At 34.6% G+C, this 20,354-nt stretch overlaps 2 protein-coding genes and 1 pseudogene across 2 annotated transcripts in view; all 3 read left to right on the top strand.

The window, feature by feature from the left end:
• The window catches only part of LOC144445770 (uncharacterized), a 12,413-nt pseudogene extending 10,165 nt beyond the window's left edge, over positions 1–2,248 (top strand).
• Positions 2,249–5,741: 3,493 nt separating this feature from the next.
• LOC144445769 (NXPE family member 4-like) lies at positions 5,742–9,288 on the top strand. The gene is made up of 4 exons (XM_078135411.1): positions 5,742–5,759; positions 6,633–7,375; positions 7,878–7,930; positions 8,465–9,288. Exons 1-4 carry the CDS (start codon positions 5,742–5,744, stop codon positions 9,286–9,288), a joined length of 1,638 nt encoding a protein of 545 aa, XP_077991537.1.
• A 5,883-nt stretch (positions 9,289–15,171) lies between these two features.
• The window catches only part of LOC144445529 (gamma-aminobutyric acid type B receptor subunit 1-like), a 40,704-nt gene continuing 35,521 nt past the window's right edge, over positions 15,172–20,354 (top strand). Inside the window, exon 1 of the mRNA XM_078135118.1 lies at positions 15,172–15,267. The gene's annotated coding sequence lies outside the window, so the exon portion shown is untranslated. The remainder of the gene's footprint in view (positions 15,268–20,354) is intronic.

The following is a 20,354-nucleotide window of genomic DNA, read 5'->3' as shown; positions in this document are numbered from 1 at the left end:
AACAAATAAACACTGTTTATCGCTCAGTTCAAAACAACTAAACATTATTTTATCGTTCAGTCGATCTTCAACGTTAATTGCAACAATATCAATTTTACTTCCAGAGTTCTTGGACAAGAGTGCTGTGAAAATGGCACAAGAGTTCCCATCATTGAACATACAACAAATTGCTGGTGACAATCTTGAGGGAATGAAATATGCCAAAACGTTAAAGGAGCCCAAACTATTAATTTTCCTTGGCAGTAGCTTCAGTAATCTCCCAATGGATGAAATGTTGCCTTTTCTTAGAACAATCAAAAGTACATTAACAGGTAATTAACACATAGTTTTGTATCTATCTATCTATCTATCTATCTATCTATCTATCTATCTATCTATCTATCTATCTATCTATCTATCTATCTATCTATCTATCTATCTATCTATCTATCTATCTATCTATCTGTCTATCTGTCTGTCTGTCTGTCTGTCTGTCTGTCTGTCTGTCTGTCTGTCTGTCTGTCTGTCTGTCTGTCTGTCTGTCTGTCTGTCTGTCTGTCTGTCTGTCTGTCTGTCTGTCTGTCTGTCTGCCTGCCTGCCTGCCTGTCTGTCTGTCTGTCCATCTGTCCCTCCATCTGTCCTTCCGTCCACCTATCTGTCTCATAGACAGACTAAACTATAAGATTACTAATTTCAGAAGGCAATAACTTCTTTGCAAAGAAACGCTTTTATGAATTCTACATTTATGAAAGTAAACAAACGTTGAATGCACATTCAGTCAATATTATATAATATTAAGATCAATATATTGTGTTGATATAGAGAATATCACTGCGGATTTAAGATTTAAAGATTTAGATAATGTCCCAGTGTGTTACTATATTTTGACAACCAAACATAAGGATAAGTAGATTTCCCACTGTGTTACTATATTTTATTCTGACAGGTACGCACGATCGATTTCTCGTTGGTATTGATATTACAAGAGAACCGGAAATGGCAAAGACAATGTACACCCATAGAACGTTTGAAGCTTTCAATAGAAATATCCTGACACGTTTGAATAAAGACTTTAAAGCTAATTACGTACAGGAGAACTTCGATTATTATTTTAACTACAACAGTAGTAGATCGAACAGTGGACTAATCGACAACCCTGAATATGTGGAATTGGGTTTTACAAGTAAATGCCGCCAGACTGTCCACCTAGGTAAGTACTCACAATTATAACTAGATGTATATATGCTTAATAACAACAAAAATCTATGGTTTGATTACCTTTATGTAATTGTGCTAATATAATACTTGTAGTTGTGTATGTTACTACTCTATATCAGTTCTAATAGTAGGGAGTTTAGGCAGGCAATCATACAAAGAATATAACATCTTTACTTAATTGTTTCATCATTCAAATGCAGATTTAATGTAATAATCTATCCTGGAAATTGAAAGCAGAATATTGCAAATCGTTTTTACCTTCCGTAAGGGAAGGCTGTGTTATACATTTGTCTGTCTGTCTGTCTGTCTGTCTGTCTGTCTGTCCGTCTGTCTGTCTGTCTGTCTGTCTGTCTGTCTGTCTGTCTGCCTGTCTGCCTGTCTGCCTGCCTGCCTGCCTGCCTGCCTGCCTGCCAGCCTGCCTGCCAGCCTGCCTGCCTGCCTGCCTGCCTGCCTGTCTGTCTGTCTGTGGCCACGATATTTCAATAACTACTGCATCGATTCTGGTGAAACTTGCTACGTATACCCATATTCTTTATGGTAATAACAAGTATTGAATAGGTTTAGAAAACATGATCATTTGCATAATTAACTGTGGCCACGATATTTCAATAACTACTGCATCGATTCTGGTGAAACTTGCTACGTATACCCATATTCTTTATGGTAATAACAAGTATTGAATAGGTTTAGAAAACATGATCATTTGCATAATTAATTTGGAACATTCATTGAAAATATCAAGGCATGCATATGGAGTATAGCTTGTTGAAGTAACATTTCGGAAAGATATATTTTATTCATGAGGAGGCTAAGGGTGAACTTTTCCATATATAAATTACATAAATTAGTATTTCTTACAGGTTCTGTCGGTAAAGATATTACCTATGAAGAAGGTGAAATGTTCCATTCACAAGTACCAGGTAACATGAGTATGAAGTGGTCCTTGGCTCAATTTGAAAAACTTGTCAACAAAGCTGATTTATTCGTTGACAAATGTTGGACGGACGATGGAAAAAGATTTGGATTAGTCTTCCTAAGAGCAGACTCTTAGGTTTTGAATTTATTCTTTCTTCATAGAAGACAGTTTTTGTCATTTTAACCTCTAAAGTGAATAACGTATTAAAGTAGATATCGTTTGCTCGAATACATGTTCATTTTTTCAGTTATTATCATTTACTATCAGAGATTACTAGTTTTAGTTTTCTTAATTGGTTGTAATTCAATTGAAATAGAATTATTCATGGCAAAGCTATCCTCTACTTTATTACCTATACAGAAATTATATGAACATAGTACGTGTCTGAGATGGCGCTGTTTCACAGATGTGTTTCTCCTGCTCATATGGCATTTGGTGTTTCTATTCTGAATCTGTGCCACAAATGCAACATATAAGATAACATGCACACGAATTCTAGATGTATGTATTAGTCTTGGGAACTAGGTAATAAAAACTATTGAAACATGAATAATTGAGTAAATGGAATTCTTTTTTCCCCTTCAGCTTTCTATTTTGACCTTTGTCATAGCAATATGTTCATTATTCCTATATTTCATCTACTTGATGGACATGTGATTAAAACTGTAGCCTGTGTTGTAGCATCAGATACTAAAAGCTAGAATATTTACATTCTGTAATATCGCCAGTCTTCCTTATGACAAATGAAAGATTTACCAAATACTTGACGTTTTTCGGAAGAGTTATGTCAAATCCCATAATCAATCCCCTGATGCAATCAAAGTTTACAGTAAATCAGTTTTCAATTTAATATCCAGTGACATCAGTATTTGTCATGTCAAATCTATATTTAACAAATAAAATAGAAAAGAAAAAACAAGAAACGTCATCATGTACGACATGCCAGAATAATGTATCAAAAGTTGTGTACAGATGCAGTCAAAAAACCACCAGATCTCATTACACATTTCATCCCCTTAAGGATGCAATGTAAGCTTAAGCCTCTTGACTGCTAAACTTTATATTACAAGGAAGAGACTCATAAACTGATAAATGCTGAATAAGTATAAAACTCAACCTGACTTTTGGGAATTCTCTATCTTTTTAACTTTAAGAATTTGGACTGATATATAGATAGTTATTGGCATTATTAAAATTATTACTCTCCCGACCTCACAGTAGAGTATATATCAAAATTACATATACATTCAAATGTACATAATCTAATGCCAATACACGCACACGCGCACACGCACACACACACACACACACACACACACACACACACACACACACACACACATACACACACACACACACACGCACACATATACATACACAGACGCGTACGACCCCGGGGTACGCATGCATTGAGGTCGGCATGACACAACGTAACTCTTCGGCCTACTATGTAAGAGAAGACTGATGAGACCAGCTTGACATGACGTAACTTGGCCTACTTCTGTGAGAGAAGACCGATGAGGGCGGTATCGCACAACGTAACTCGGCCTACTTCTGTGAAAGAGTTACCGGCCAATGACGAAACTTAGCTCTCCCTTTCAACTACTTTTCACACCTTCTAAGTCAATAACACAAATTCTTTCTGCTTACTTTGTCTGTAACAGCTTATTCATTTTCTTCACTCAGTGATTCTTTATTCTGACTCCTGGTAAACTTCCTTCCCGAGATGCTGTCAACTTATTGTTATGTTCTATCACAGTCCCTGTGGTTCTATGCAGAGTTCTATGCTAAACCTTAGACCACTGAATATTCATGAGCTGTACTTTGTTTGGGTAACTTGAATACATTATTTCTACTGACTCCCATGATGCAACAGCCCTTGCCAAGGTATCTAGTTTGACCTAGTTTAATAAAGGCAGAATATCAACTTTGATATTCCTCTGAAATCGCGAGTACTTGTAGGTGATGTAACATCACGAAATGAGTCTTAAGAACCCATATTTTATGAAAATGTCTCTATTTTGTGGACTGATGTCCCCCTTTAAGCATGCAAGCTTAACGATTACATATATTTTGGTACAAATATTGAAGATAACCGAGCATAGTGAAGTAGTTTTGGTATTTGGGGTATTTGAGGAGTGCATTATTGCACTGATGCTCACCTTGTTATTACAAACTACGTCTGCTTAACGTATAACTAGGTATTCTATTCTATTCTATTCTATTCTATTCTATTCTATTCTATTCTATTCTATTCTATTCTATGCTATTCTATTCTATTCTATTCTATTCTATTCTATTCTATTCTATTCTATTCTGAACACGTCACGGTTCCATGGCCAGAAGTGATTTTGATAAAATATCAAACGAATAAGCGACTACAAATTTGTTATATTATACTAGTCTGATAATATGGTATATTGTGATCGGATAATATTTAATCAGGATACAGGCCAATGTTATATTAAATTTTAGCACCGGTTCACTATGAAAACTCACCTTATTCAAGATTAAATATCTTTTGATAATATTATGGAGTTATGTAGAACGGGTGATATGAAACTATTACAAGGTTGCCAATGACTTTAATCTTATGTGCTTATAAAGCAATAAAACAATGATACACGTTAATTTACACTGTTTTAAACATTTTTATAGATTTTCTATTAAGCCTACTGTACGTTTCCATGGAAACAATCATCATGTTTTAGACATTTGTGTTACAACATATAGCACCTATTCAGAAATGCTGAAAACAAAGATTCTTTTTATGAAATTTTATTCTTTCCATGCTTGATGTCAAAATTTGGAAAAATTATCTGAATACTATGGTGATTTTCGTTACCATGGCAACGGATATTCATAAAATGACCCCTTTTTTGAACTCAGTGTATTTTTGAACTGTATAGTATGGTGATTTTCGTTACCATGGCAATGGATGTTCATAAAATGACCCCCGTTTTGAACTCGGCATAACAAACTACCCTACTTAGGGTGGTTAATATTCTAATGAACTCGTATTATTTCTGTATAATATCATATAATTACTTTATCACTCATTAACAGTACAGCCAACAGATGTTATTGCTTCCTTTGTTTTCTAACTAATCAGAATAAAACTTATAAAGTGATTCACATTATCTGAGTGATACGACCTCTACGCAATCAACCTTTCTCTTTCTCAATCATATCGTTACACAATATTTTATTTTTTCTACATAACTTAGGAGAGTGATATATTTATTTCATAAGGTTATATTAATTTTTGTTGTGTCAAGTTACATTTCGTCTTGCATAGTCTGATTCTAAATATTCTGATTTGTATTTCGTGAATTTAAGTTTTAATTTTACAATTTGACAGACAATGTTTTCCTATATATGACATATATTTTAAATTTGGAACATCCTGTATTGATAGACAAGAGATGCATATATAAGGAGGGGAGGAGGGGCTACAGCAGTCATGAAAATTGCAAACCTGGCCGGTAGAAATTACGTACTTACTGAAATAATCCTCATTTTGTCAAATAATCGCATGATAGCATTTATCTTACAAATCACTTCATGGATATTTAACATAAATCTCAAATATAAATCTCTATCAACCAAGATTCTGTCCACTCACAAAATGAAACCTTCACAGAGAGTAACATTTGCTTTCATATTGTTTTGTGCGAGTGTTTTCATATTCTCAGAATACGAGGATTTTTTTCTATACGTGAGTACCAATCGATCCTTGTCTGTCTGTCTGTCTGTCTGTCTGTCTGTCTGTCTGTCTGTCTGTCTGTCTGTCTGTCTGTCTGTCTGTCTGTCTGTCTGTCTGTCTGTCTGTATCTCTGTCTGTCTGTATCTGTCTGTCTGTATCTCTGTCTGTATCTCTGTCTGTATCTCTGTCTGTCTGTATCTCTGTCTGTATCTCTGTCTGTCTGTCTTCTCTGTCTGTCTGTCTGTCTGTCTGTCTGTCTATATATATCTGTTATATGGAATATATATTACACACTACTTATATATCTGCAACTATACGAGACTCTACTTTTCTATCTATTTATTTATTTATTTATTTATTTGTCTCTAGTTTGTCTTATTAATTCGTGGCTGTCTTTCAATTTATCCATTTGTACATGTGGATAATTTCATATACTTGTTTGTTTGTTTGTTAGCCGGTTTGTTTGTTCGTTTTAATTACTGATCCGACTGATGCCAGGAATTGTATGTTCCCAACTTCAAGTTATATTACGATTCCAAACCATCAGTGATAAAACCTACCTATAATTCCACACTTTTCAAGTTGTTCATCTCTCTTTTGAGAATTCATCTAAATGTGTGCCATAAAAGATTTAGTATACAGACTAGGTGTCTTATCAATTCCATTAAACATTTACTGCAACACTTTCTCTCAATATTCAATATTTATACATTGAAATGGAATCTCTCTTTGCGATGAATTGCAACGTAAATACACAATATCAAAACTCTTATAATCTTCAATAACTAACTCATTGCCACTTTTATTTTCCAGAAAGAGAAATCTAAATTAACGATCCGACTGAAATCTGAAAACAAAACAAAAATATCTCCTCCTGAGTTAACTATTGCTTCATCCAGCAACTTTCAGGGACAGGAAAACAGCAAAGATAAGAATTTCTGGAATTTATCGACAGCTTTTATAAGTAACCAAGGAAGAACTGCTGCAAACAATTCAAAATTTTCCCTACTGAATAGAAAGGAAGATATCCAACAAGGAGATTTGGTGGAACTACAGATTACTGCCATTGATGAATACAACAGACCACGACCTTATGGAGGTGATCTGTGGCAGGCTACGATGTACAATAGTAGTAATAAATTTGGAACGATGGGGAAAGTAATTGATCATGGAAACGGAACTTATTCGGCACTTTTTTACGCTGGCTATGTTGGACAAGTCACTATGGAAGTTATGTTAATTGTTCAGCGCGAAACTATACATTGGCTTCAAAACGACTACAGACCTTCAGAATTGCGTGCGGCATGGAAGGGTAAATTCGTGAAGGGTAACACGGTAGAAACATCGCATTGCTTTGTACAGAGAGAAGGAACGTGGGAAAACAAGTGTGAATTTCCACATCCGGGAGCCCTTGGAAAAACAAAGTTTCTTTGTGATGTTCCGGCAACTCTTCCCTGCTCTAGTCTTATCAATATTAGAGTCGACAATGTACAATCTATAAACGTTATTTTGCAAATAAAGGCTGGAGTAAGAGACCATGAGGTTTTGTTCCATCCGTAAGTATGTAATAAAAAGCTTCAATTTTGACGCAGTAAGATGTAGATAGAATTCCTCCCGTAAGGACAAACCCTTTTCTTATTTAACTACCTGATTAAATATCTGAAATAGATATGCGATTCTCATCTATATGATCAAAGTAGAGTGCACCATATTGCTTACAAGGTCACACTGTGAACTTGGAAATGAATGTACAATGTAATATACTCAGCATATGGACACCTAAATTGTTTACAGTAAATCTGTGTACTGTCTAAATAGAAACAAATGTCGAATTAAGAGCTGTTACAGCAATGTACGTGCAGCGGCTGATCAAATATTTCTGTGAGGGTGCTGGTCTGCAAAAACGTTCTCATAATAAAGCACATGGTATAAATTCTGCGCAATAAAATCTTTGCATTGTCAATAATTGTTAATTATATCTGAGTGGTATAGTATTTACAATTATACTATATAATCTATCACAATTTATTTATTGTTCTCTTTTTAATTAATGCATAGACCAAATGCCATGGTTGCAATTAGTGGAGATGTGTCAACGCTACGAATCAGAGGTAATATACTTAACTTTGTATATTCAATATGTTTAGTTAGTTAGTTAGTTAGTTAGTTAATTAATTAATTGAAACATCTGGGCTACATAGGTGATTTATTAGTTTGATGCCTTGTCATATGGTTGTTGATCGATCGATCGACTGGAGGATAGATGGATGGATGGATTTGTTCCTGTATAGCTTGGCTGGTTGTCTGATTGCACGACTCAAGGTTGCTGATGGAACATTTTATTTATTTATTTATTTATTTATTTATTTATTTATTTATTTATTTATTTATAGATTTATTGATTCTTTGGTTTATTTGATTGTTGACGGATATATATTAAATTGATTAACTCGTATGACTAGTGTATGGATGCAACTAAAAGATTGAATGATCACCACTTCAGTAAATTGTTTGAGTAATCACTTTTTCATAAATACAAAGTGGTTTTCAAATATCAAATTAATTTACTTACTGGTAACCGTACTATATTCTTTTATTCTAATGTTTAGATAATCATTACTATATATTTGTTTTATCTTGATCAGACAGAAAATACCCGTCACCTGAACTCGTGCCTGATTGTAAAGTCGACCTTCCTCCTACAATTTCAGATGGTTATTGGTCGGGTAACAGGTGGCATTCATTGGTATGCAAGAATAAGCCATGGTTTGATAAAACTGAAGTCCAAAGATGTTTGAAAGGAAAGGACATTTACTTCCTTGGAGATTCAACAACTCGTCAGTGGTTCCAAAAAATGCTGGAGATCATTGGCTATCCTGTGAACGTTACACATAATAATTGGAGACAACGAGTAACCCCCATACCAAACAAATACATGGTAACTGGTAACGATGATTATAAGTGGCAGATACGAGATCTGAAGAATGATATAAATATGATATACCGCCATCATGCGTTGACTCGTCATTCTGAAATACCTATCGATCGTTTCCCATTTATGGTTGACGTCATAGACAATCTGCCGTCACCAAAATGTAAATATATACTTGTTATCAGTCTTTGGGCTCACTTTGATACTTGGACTCGAGAAAGCTACGTAGATCGTCTCATGAATATTCAGCAGGCCATTAGACGGCTGAGACTGCGCTGTCCTGAGACACTCGTAGCCGTCAAAGGTCCTCATGAAAGAGGCAACGTATTCACTTACTGGCTCCTTCTTGATATGGTACAAACTATGAAGGACGTCTTTATCGGACATAAAGTATTTTTCATTGATATTTGGGACATGAATTTTGCATATTCTGTAGTTCATGGACATAAAATGGATATTCATATGCCAATGGAACTTATTCGAGAAGAAATTTGCATGTTTCTTTCATATATCTGTAAACAAAACAACTTACTTTGACTGTCTTTGGAATTACCAAATCAATGTATGATTCTAGTCGTAATATTTCGTCACCATATTATTGGGATATGAATTAATAACTTTTAGCTTTAAATGGTACAATCTGTATTAAACTATATGCTAGGTCCCAGTTTTACTCAACACCAGTTTAAGGAATTCCATACACAATACACAAAACCTTGGTCGAAACAGATTTAGCTGCTGAAATACGAGGTTGGCATTTTAAATTATTGTTTTTAGAATTTACTGTTACTATTGGGAGTTCTACCAGTTGTTGGACAGGATTCCACATATTGAATTAGCATATATTATAACGGTGCCTTCTAAACGAAAGGACCTGGTGAAGTCGTCGTTTAGGGGCGTACAGAAACATCTGAATACTTTCCCAGATATTTGATGGGTACGAAGCTTTCTGTCAATGTTTATTAACGCTTAGTACTAGAATCCAATAGATATGACGTTAAATCTAAAACAGACAACTTTCTACATATTTTAATAACTCCTATTTTAATCAAGAAATCTGTGGTACTTGTCTAATTAGTTCCATGGTGAACTTCGATATTAAATTTCTATCATGTCACTAACATTGCCTTAACGACTCATACACACAAGAAATGCAGGATTAACAATATAAATTACCAAATGACATCAGTTAGTTATAGTTAAATGGTAACATTGGTACTTAAAATGTATGTGGCAAGTTGTATGAAATAACACAGCCTTTATCTAGAGTAATGTGAACATTGGTACTTAAAATCTATGTGATGTTAATATATGAGGCGAGTTGTATGAAATAACACAGCCAATATTTAGAATAATTTGAAATGCACGTGATGTTAATGTATGAGGCAAGTTGTATCAAGTAACACAGCCTTCACTTAGATATATGGTAATTGTCATTGATGGTAATAAATCTATATTATAGGAATGTATGGAGTCAATGGTTTTCAAATAAGAGAGCCGTACAGGACCTTCATTACTGACACGTTGTCATAGTAACAATGGAAAGGAAATGCAATTAAAGATGCTAAATCACAAATATGGTGAAATATGGATAACATTGATATTATCGAATTGATTATCCAGTGTCTGAACTGACACTAAAAACAAATAATAACAGCAGCAGCAGCACCAACCACAACAGCAGCAGCAGCACCACACACACACACACACACACACACACACACACACACACACACACACACACACACACACACACACACACACACACACACACACACACAATATGTATAGTATACATCCACTAGTCGTTTCATTACACTGACTACTCTGACATGGATATTGGCAGCTCTCACCTGAAAAAAAGTGTACTAACACAAACACGTTCCGGGGGTGGGGGTTGGGTTTGAATCGGAAGTAAGGCTGATTTCGAACAATTCAGATCATAGGTGGCGGCATTAATATGATGAAATGAAATGTTGTGGATTGCCTGAAATACGTTTATCACACTTGTTATCTAATGTGAATATAATAAAGTAAGTTTTGTATTGGATTCACAATACTATCTATACTTCAGTTCATGGCTTTCTAGAGAAAATGAGACAAGGGAAACTGGACCGTCTTCTAGCAAATCCAATATTTGTCTGACAGCACCATATAACCCAAAGGTCGAACTAAAGCTAAATAGATATAAATAATGTATAAATTAGATTATATATTAGAATACGCAAACTGAAAGCCATGAATTATATATACAGTGAATTTTACAAAACCATTCAGCTTTTCTGTTTGATACAACCATGCAGAAACCAACAAGAAACTGGATATGCCACACTTCAATAGCAAGATAGCATTTGTTTGTTACATTTATTCTAAATGAAATAAACAATTTAAATGTCTTGTAACTCCATGTAGACAGTCGGGTGCCAATGTTTTTATACTATCGAACACCCATTGATCCGTGCGAGTAAAATGTCCTTTGTGGTGTTCATTTGATGTCTGCATGGTGGCATGTGTAGCAGGAAACTGTACTCATTTAATCTTGCTATCTTAAAGTGTACCACGTTCAGTTTCCTGGTTTCGACATGGTTGTATCAAACAGAAAAGCTGAATGGTATTGCGACGTTCGCTGTAGATTAGAGTATATACCAGACTACAAGCTGAAAGCCATGAATTATACATAGCTTGAATATTTGATGAAAGAAAGATGTCCTTGGTGACAAAGAAATGTAATATCATAATGGAATCGTCTTGTATGCTATCGCCATCATCTTCAAAAACATGAATATTAATTTCTTTTTGAGTATCGTGATATCTAATGAGCAGAGGTATAACTTATTCATATGTTGAATGTAGGCGAATAGATTCTATTGAAAGTAGAACGTACGCGTATTGGAGTGAAATTCTATAACGACTAATGAGTTTTATTTCTGGATGAGAAAGTTTGTTACCATAGAAACAAACAAGACCTCAGTACATGTCCTGAGATTTAGTAAATTCCTATGCTAACAAATGTCGTAAGGCAATTCAATACATGAAAATAAAGTAATAAGAGTCTTTTTGAGGGGTCTGGATGTTCAATAAATCACACACACAGATATGTGTATGTATATATACATATTCATTTATTTATATATTTATTCAATTATTATTATTTTTTATTCACAAACTAACTAAAATGGATAGTCCCACTAAGAGGATGTTTAAGCGAAAAATAAATTTAAGCGAAAAATAAATTAAAATATAGAATTGACATGTGACAGTTTTAGATGAAAACCATAAAGAATTGACATGTGACAGTTTTAGATGAAAACCATAAAGAATTGACATGTGACAGTTTTAGATGAAAACCATAAAGAATTGACATGTGACAGTTTTAGATGAAAACCATAAAGAATTGACATGTGACAGTTTTAGATGAAAACCATAAAGAATTGACATGTGACAGTTTTAGATGAAAACCATAAAGAATTAACATGTGACAGTTTTTTTAGATGGAAACCATAAAATTAAAGAAAAGACGATGCACGACTCGTCAGAATTAGCTTCGTTAAAGAAGTCAGGATGATGTACGTTGGGGAAAAATTTGATCTATTATAGAATGATAAGAACATCAGTAATATGAGATGAAATTGACATGACCTCAATGGGGATATTTGATAGTACAAAATTTGCCTATTTCATTTTATAGAATTCCAAATGGTGATAAACAATTTTATTCATTGCCTGCGTTCAATATATTTGGCCAATATATGATACAATGTACTACAGCACAAAATCATTAAGTTTACCGAGTGCTGAGGCTAGATTTTATTGGTATATAAGAGATGGAGAGTTATATCGTGGAGTTGGCATCAGCAATATTTAATAATCCAGTGCATATGCCTCCGGCTATATCTGTGTGAATATACGTAACAGCTATGTGTGTCGGCGATTCTTGAACTCTTAATACAGACATCGCAAAATTTGGGTTAGTCAACGATGACAATTAAAGAATAAAACTCGGGCTGTTACAAGTACGAAATTTCAATTTCTTCGACAATGATGACGATGACAATGGCGAATGATGATGATGATGATGATGATGATGATGATGATGATGAACAATACCTTTTGTTCTTATAAAGATTATCACGGTAATGAATGCAAGATGAGCGATGCAGTCCATGTAATCCCCAGCTGCGTGCATCGCCTCTGCTTAGGTAGAAAGGGAAAATGTTGGAGATGTGGTCAGTACACATGTACCCTTTCCTTCGAAATATTGCAAATACCATTTAAAGAATTATTCCGTAATCTAACATAATGGGGACACATGGAAGATGACGATAGGAAAACAATATCATAATATATTAAATTACTAACATTTCATTATATTATATTATGTTATATTATGTTATGTTATGTTATATTACATTATATTATATTATAACATATCATATCATGTCATATATATGTATATATATATTATACAGTTTATAGACAACTTTATCTTAACAGTGATGGCAGTTTATAGACTAATTTATCATAACAGCGACGCCAGGAAATGAACGACTGAAAAAGTAGTTTATGCTGGTACAAGTATTTCTTATTCCAGAAACACTGTTGAGGGATCAGTATCAAATGTAAACCTGTTGCTTGTGTGAAGTAATTAACAAGTCACTATTTGTCTAATTTGAGTATTTGTAATTGATAAGATTGCAATCCCATGTTTACGAAATCTGTAGGAGCTACTAGTTGTCGTAGGGATTTCTAGAGTAGTTTCGCCTGTGTTTTTTTTTTTTTTTTTTTTTTTTTGGGGGGGGGGGGTGATGGGTTCCTTAACACCTCATTTTAGTTTATAATATATACTACAGCACATTTAACGTAGTGATGTGTTGCCCTACAATGTATATATATTGTAAGTAAAAGATAAGAACTACTTACACAGACTTTTTAACTGAAATAACTGATAGTTATTGTACAGGTCAGAGTCCATTTAGTGGTTTTAACAGGTAACCCAGCTGTAATTTTGTCCAAGATGAAGCCGAGGTAACCCATCCATTATAATTGTCCTATCCAAAACGAAGCCGAGGAATTAATCTGTTACATAACCCTCATCCATGTACAAGTTGTCACTTTAAGGATGAATAAATTATGTAACAATCCATTTCAGCACAAATAACTTTATGGTAAAGTGGTCACAGAATGTATCGTTGGATAGATATATACAGAGGTAGAGGTATTGTGTTCGAGACCTATGGGTAAAGATGATTTTTACAAACACTTTACTAATGACAGATGCAGACTTAGGAATGGCGGAACATGTGTTTATGGGTTGGTGCATTGTAACAGTTGACAATGTGGTGATAGTGTCATTGAAATGCTTAACAAGAAATTGTAGGCAGTTACATTAACGGTAGAAATGTTTGCAGACACTTTCTTTGTGTACGAAGCGAGTGTCCCTATAACTGAAAAAGCATCCATGATCCATTAAATGAAACTTAGAGCAACATTGAAATGACGGGAATGAGATGGAGAGGAGTATAACTTAAACTATCCTGTAACACTGCTATTTAACTTAATACATTATATAGAATTCATTAAATTGAATACATTATGTACGCATAGCACAATGTGTTGGGGTTGCAATATATTCCTTACATGGACAGTGAATTTTAACTCATGATAATATTGCTTTAATAACATATAATATCAATTGCGTTACTAGACCAGAAGCAGCAATAGCTGATAATCAGCATTTAGAGGGAAACAAAAACGACGAATTGCTTCTGTTCTTCTGTCTCTCTCAAGTTCATTGCACAAATATCACAGTTTCTCACAAAAACACGATGGTAACGATGGTAACGATGATAACGTTCAATTTTTTTTAGATGACGACAGTTGATCATAATAAATTAACTTCTCAAAACACATTGAAAATAGTTTATGATTAGACAGAATATAGAAAATAGCATTTGTATGACACGCTGACGTGAAAAATATTGCCAACTATGTCTATTATGTAAATAACGATTGTGTTAGATATACGATCGCCAGTTCTACTGTAGTTTTACAGGAAGAGAACATATCATTGTATCTTCAAGTGCACTGTACGTATCTTGAGCACTTAACATGAGAGCTGTCCACTAAAGTGCATAGTCCATCAAGCTATTTAGCTGAGAGAGAGAGAAAGTGTATGTGTTTATCATTCCTAATGTATTCATACGTGATAGTACATCAATAATTCAAGGCAGCAGATTCCATTTTCACACAAATTGTTATTGTATCATTACAAAGCCATCAGGTTTCGCGCTAATACAAACCCACCATGCATATCACGTGGATAGAAATGAGTGTGCGTTGTCAAGGCAACCAATCGTCGAGTTACTGCAACGGCGTTCAATGGTTAACGTTTGTATAAGAAATTACAAATAATAGAACGGCCGGGGAACCGTGTTATTGAGCGGGTATCGGTGTGGTTGATGAGACTTCGTCACATGTATTCCTGTTGTGTGTTTCCTGCTTTCTAGAAGCGAGAAGGTGAGATGTTTATAGTATTTACTGTACTCTTTTAAGATGTTGGGGGGGGGGGGGGAGGGACATATCATACGATTATACATTTCTACGATCAACGCTACAAGCATAGATTATATCCATACATTGCCGTACTATACTATGGTTCGATTGCTATAACGTTTTTAAATGGCATATATTGGTTGGAGACAAAACCTGCATTTGACCCTGCAGAAGGTTATCTACACTTAATATTAATTGAATCATTCCAAAGGTTTCATGTCAAATACTGCCCGAATTAACAGTTTTTGACTGAACAAAACGAGAACGTGAAAATGTTCATAATTACAATACGGACGTGAATTTAATTGACAAAAGCATCAAAGTAGGCAGAATAATAGTAAATGTAATTTCCTTTGCTAAAAAACGGCTGCATTAATTTCATTGAGTTGACCTTTTTTCTATCTGCAAGTAATTGCTTGCAAGACAAACAGTTGAACGAACCTTTTTTTCTATTCACGTTTTAGTTATTCACATGTCAATTAGGCAATTCATTTAAATGGTGATCTCGGTACTTTTGATGTCTGACTAAGAAAATAGATAGAATGATATACTATGTATACATATCATGTTTCTGAAGTACATTCACTCAGCACTAAAATGTCTTCTACGTCGTTAAAAACCCCCAAGGTTTGAAATGAAGAAGACGGGAGGAAATAAGTTTATAACAAAGTCAGTCTTTTGTAACAATATTCTAAGAAACAGATTAATTCTATCAAATATTGTCGTTTTAATAACTGAAAAATGATATTACAAGTGGTGTTGTATTGAATTAAATGCAAGAATTTAAATAACAATAAAATCGGCGTTACAGTCGTGTTTTGTTATAAACAACTTGGTGCTGTATCTTTACTTTCTCTTGGAAAGGGCTGGTTATACCGACTACCTTGAGTAAATATCAATATGTCATTTCAACTGTATTTGTATTGCATCAGTTTTAACTGTTGCGAGCGTTGTCTCATTTTACCCCACACGCTAAATAAAAGATTTGCTGCCTTAATTTTGCGCTAAGATTTTACAGTGCTGGGGACCGACATTAATACGATGAAAATAACACTGTGGGTTTGGTTCTATGATAAAAATAAACACTGTGGAATTGTTCTGTGGTGACAATAACACTGTATGGTTGCTCTTTCATGTTGTTCTATAATACAAATAACACCGTGGGGTTGTCCAGTGATGAACATAACATAATTGTGGAGTTGTTCTATGATACAAATAATACCGTGGGGTTGTCCAATGATGAAAATAACATAATTGTGGAGTTGTTCTATAATACAAATAATACCGTGGGGTTGTTCTATGATGAAAATAACATAATTGTGGAGTTGTTCTATAATACAAATAATACCGTGGGGTTGTCCAATGATGAAAATAACATAATTGTGGAGTTGTTCTATAATACAAATAATACCGTGGGGTTGTCCAATGATGACAATAACATAATTGTGGAGTTGTTCTATAATACAAATAATACCGTGGGGTTGTCCAATGATAAAAATAACATAATTGTGGAGTTGTTCTATAATACAAATAATACCGTGGGGTTGTCCAATGATGACAATAACATAATTGTGGAGTTGTTCTATAATACAAATAATACCATGGGGTTGTCCAATGATAAAAATAACATAATTGTGGAGTTGTTCTATAATACAAATAATACCGTGGGGTTGTCCAATGATGAAAATAACATAATTGTGGAGTTGTTCTATAATACAAATAATACCGTGGGGTTGTCCAATGATGAAAATAACATAATTGTGGAGTTGTTCTGTGATACAAATAATACCGTGGGGTTGTCCAATGATGAAAATAACATAATTGTGGAGTTGTTCTATAATACAAATAATACCGTGGGGTTGTCCAATGATAAAAATAACATAATTGTGGAGTTGTTCTATAATACAAATAATACCGTGGGGTTGTCCAATGATGACAATAACATAATTGTGGAGTTGTTCTATGATACAAATAATACCGTGGGGTTGTTCTATGATGAAAATAACATAATTGTGGAGTTGTTCTATAATACAAATAATACCGTGGGGTTGTCCAATGATGAAAATAACATAATTGTGGAGTTGTTCTATAATACAAATAATACCGTGGGGTTGTCCAATGATGAAAATAACATAATTGTGGAGTTGTTCTATAATACAAATAATACCGTGGGGTTGTCCAATGATGACAATAACATAATTGTGGAGTTGTTCTATGATAAAGCTACCACTGTGGGGTTCTTCTGTGATACAAATAATACCGTGGGGTTGTCCTGTGATGAACATAACATAATTGTGGAGTTGTTCTATGATAAAGCTACCACTGTGGGGTTCTTCTATGATAAAAATAAGATGTGGGGTTGTTCTATGATAAAAATAACACTGTGGGGTTACATAAAGATGATACCTCTCCAGCTGAGTAGTATGTAAATATATATATACATACATGGCTTAAATATAAAATGATCACCACGTTGGATTTCGTAGTTTTTCTTTAATTGTTGCAGATAAACACAGAAATTAGTTAATCGACATGGCCGTCACAGGGTGCAATAATAACCAATGCATTGAAAACCAAATTTTCTATTCTATTTCTACTACAGTAACGTACCTAGCCGTCCCGTATATTGCAACGTCACCAAAACATGCTTAGCAACTTAAACATCCACATACCACCTCCTCATCAAAGAGTAACTGTATCACTATCCATATGTATGTATGTATGTATGTATGTATGTATGTATGTATGTATGTATGTATGTATGTATGTATGTATGTATGTATGTATGTATGCATATCCATGTGTGTATATAAGGCTTTGCTACTAAACACCATTACACACTGTATGTCACGTATAATAAATGCTCTCCAAAGTCTTAAAAGGAGAGGATGACATTTACCGTCTTTAATTCGTAGTTCAATTCATTAATAATTTGTAGTTCAATTCATTCTTAACCACTTAGGAACAAATTTTGTTATTTTTCGTTACGGTTGAATTGTAAAACACGTCAATGGGACATTGTGTTTTTATGCAAAACAAGTGAGTCATACATCAATAAATAAGCAAACGTATGGAACTCATTAGCTAGATTAAATCATAAAATAAATTCTAATAAACTAGAGTGACTACACAGTTTCAAGTATGTGGGATGATATCTTTTACGTCTCACACAAAGGTTTTGTTACAAATTACATAAAACAAAATGCAGACACTGACAGCGAGCAAACATATAAAAAGATGCATTTTATCTCACTTTGGACACAAATCAACATCACTATCGGATGAGACAAGGAAGATTCTATAACAGATGACATATTCATAATTTTAGTAAATTCAATATTTTAACTACATCGCATGTCCCACTTTGAAAGGTCAACAGACTCTCTCAAGGATATCGGATTCAGACCACAAGATTCCAAGCGTACTCGAGGACATGAAAAGACAGTCTACATTTCATAAATAACTAGGATTCATAGTGATCCTTTATAAAATGTTTTGAGAGTAGTCTTTAGTAACACCTCTTGAAGACTATAATATAGTTTGCATTAATTATTTAGCCATACACATGCGTTATGTAAAGTTGGACTTCTTGGGCAATAAAGGTGGATACTTGGAACAGGCAGGCAGGCACTTTACTTCGGGGGAAGTCAATGAACGAGCCATTGTCCTAGTGTAGACTTTCGGCTTGAATATAAAAACTGTGTGCGGTCTGGACTAATTCCCTACAGTTCAAGTAGTGATCCCGGTACAGAAGTTGAGTCGCTACATAAGTTGTAAGATGTGAGAGTGATTCGAGTGTAGTTACTTGGTCTGTCAGCTGAGTGCGAAGATCAAAAAGTAACAATTCAACCCCAAATTGTTTCTTTTGTATTAACAGTGAGATGAAATGTAGCATTTCATGTGCGTGCATGCTATCACTGCCTGTATTTTGTTTATGCAATTCATAGCTAAAATACACCATGCCGCCTAATTGAAATTCTATAGTCTGTCTGGTTTGGTACTGAAAGTCTGCCTACAGCATTGTCACTCTTGCAATGGTTCGTAAAAATGTTACTACTACGTACAAAATCCCTATTTTTCAATTGAGCCACAATGTCTGAACGTTTTTCAATTGAGCCACAATGTCTGAACGTTTTTCAATTGTACCACAATGTCTGAACGTTTTTCAATTGTACCACAATGTCTGAACGTTAACGTTTTTCAATTGTACCACAATGTCTGAACGTTAACGTTTTTCAATTGTACCACAATGTCTGAACGTTTTTCAATTGAGACACACTGTCTGAACATTTTTCAATTGTACCACAATGTCTGAACGTTTTTCAATTGTACCACAATGTCTGAACGTTAACGTTTTTCAATTAAGCCACAATGTCTGAACGTTAACGTTTTTCAATTGTACCACAATGTCTGAACGTTTTTCAATTGAGCCACAATGTCTGAACGTTTTTCAATTGTACCACAATGTCTGAACGTTTTTCAATTGAGACACAATGTCTGAACGTTTTTCAATTGAGACACACTGTCTGGGCGTTTTTCAATTGTACCACAATGTCTGAACGTTTTTCAATTGAGACACAGTGTCTGAACGTTTTTCAATTGTACCACAATGTCTGAACGTCAACGTTTTTCAGTTGAGCCACAATGTCTGAACGTCAACGTTTTTCAATTGTACCACAATGTCTGAACGTTTTTCAATTGTACCACAATGTCTGAACGTTTTTCAATTGTACCACAATGTCTGAACGTTTTTCAATTGTACCACAATGTCTGAACGTTTTTCATTTGAGCCAATATCGAAGAAAGGAATAAAACGAACACTGTGATAAAACGAATTTGTCAGGGAGGTTTTAAAAAATATAACCGCCCTCCCCTCACGTCAGCCACACACGTCATAACCGCCCTCCCCTCGCGTCAGCCACACACGTCATATCATAATCGACCTTGCCCTCACGTCAGCCGCACATGCCATAACCGTCCTCCCCCTCACGTTAGCCACACGCGTCGTTGTCTCGTGTATTTCATATTATATGTTCTCCTAGTTTGATATT

Source organism: Glandiceps talaboti, chromosome 14 (genome assembly GCF_964340395.1).
Source record: "Glandiceps talaboti chromosome 14, keGlaTala1.1, whole genome shotgun sequence".
NCBI lineage: Eukaryota > Metazoa > Hemichordata > Enteropneusta > Spengelidae > Glandiceps > Glandiceps talaboti.
Note: the sequence above shows the minus strand (reverse complement) of the source record. Positions and strands in the feature narration are given on the sequence as shown.

Coding starts and splice junctions, on each gene's coding strand:
- LOC144445769 (XM_078135411.1), top strand. Junction 7,376..7,877: donor CATGAGGTTTTGTTCCATCC/GTAAGTATGTAA, acceptor ATTAATGCATAG/ACCAAATGCCATGGTTGCAA. Junction 7,931..8,464: donor GTCAACGCTACGAATCAGAG/GTAATATACTTA, acceptor TATCTTGATCAG/ACAGAAAATACCCGTCACCT.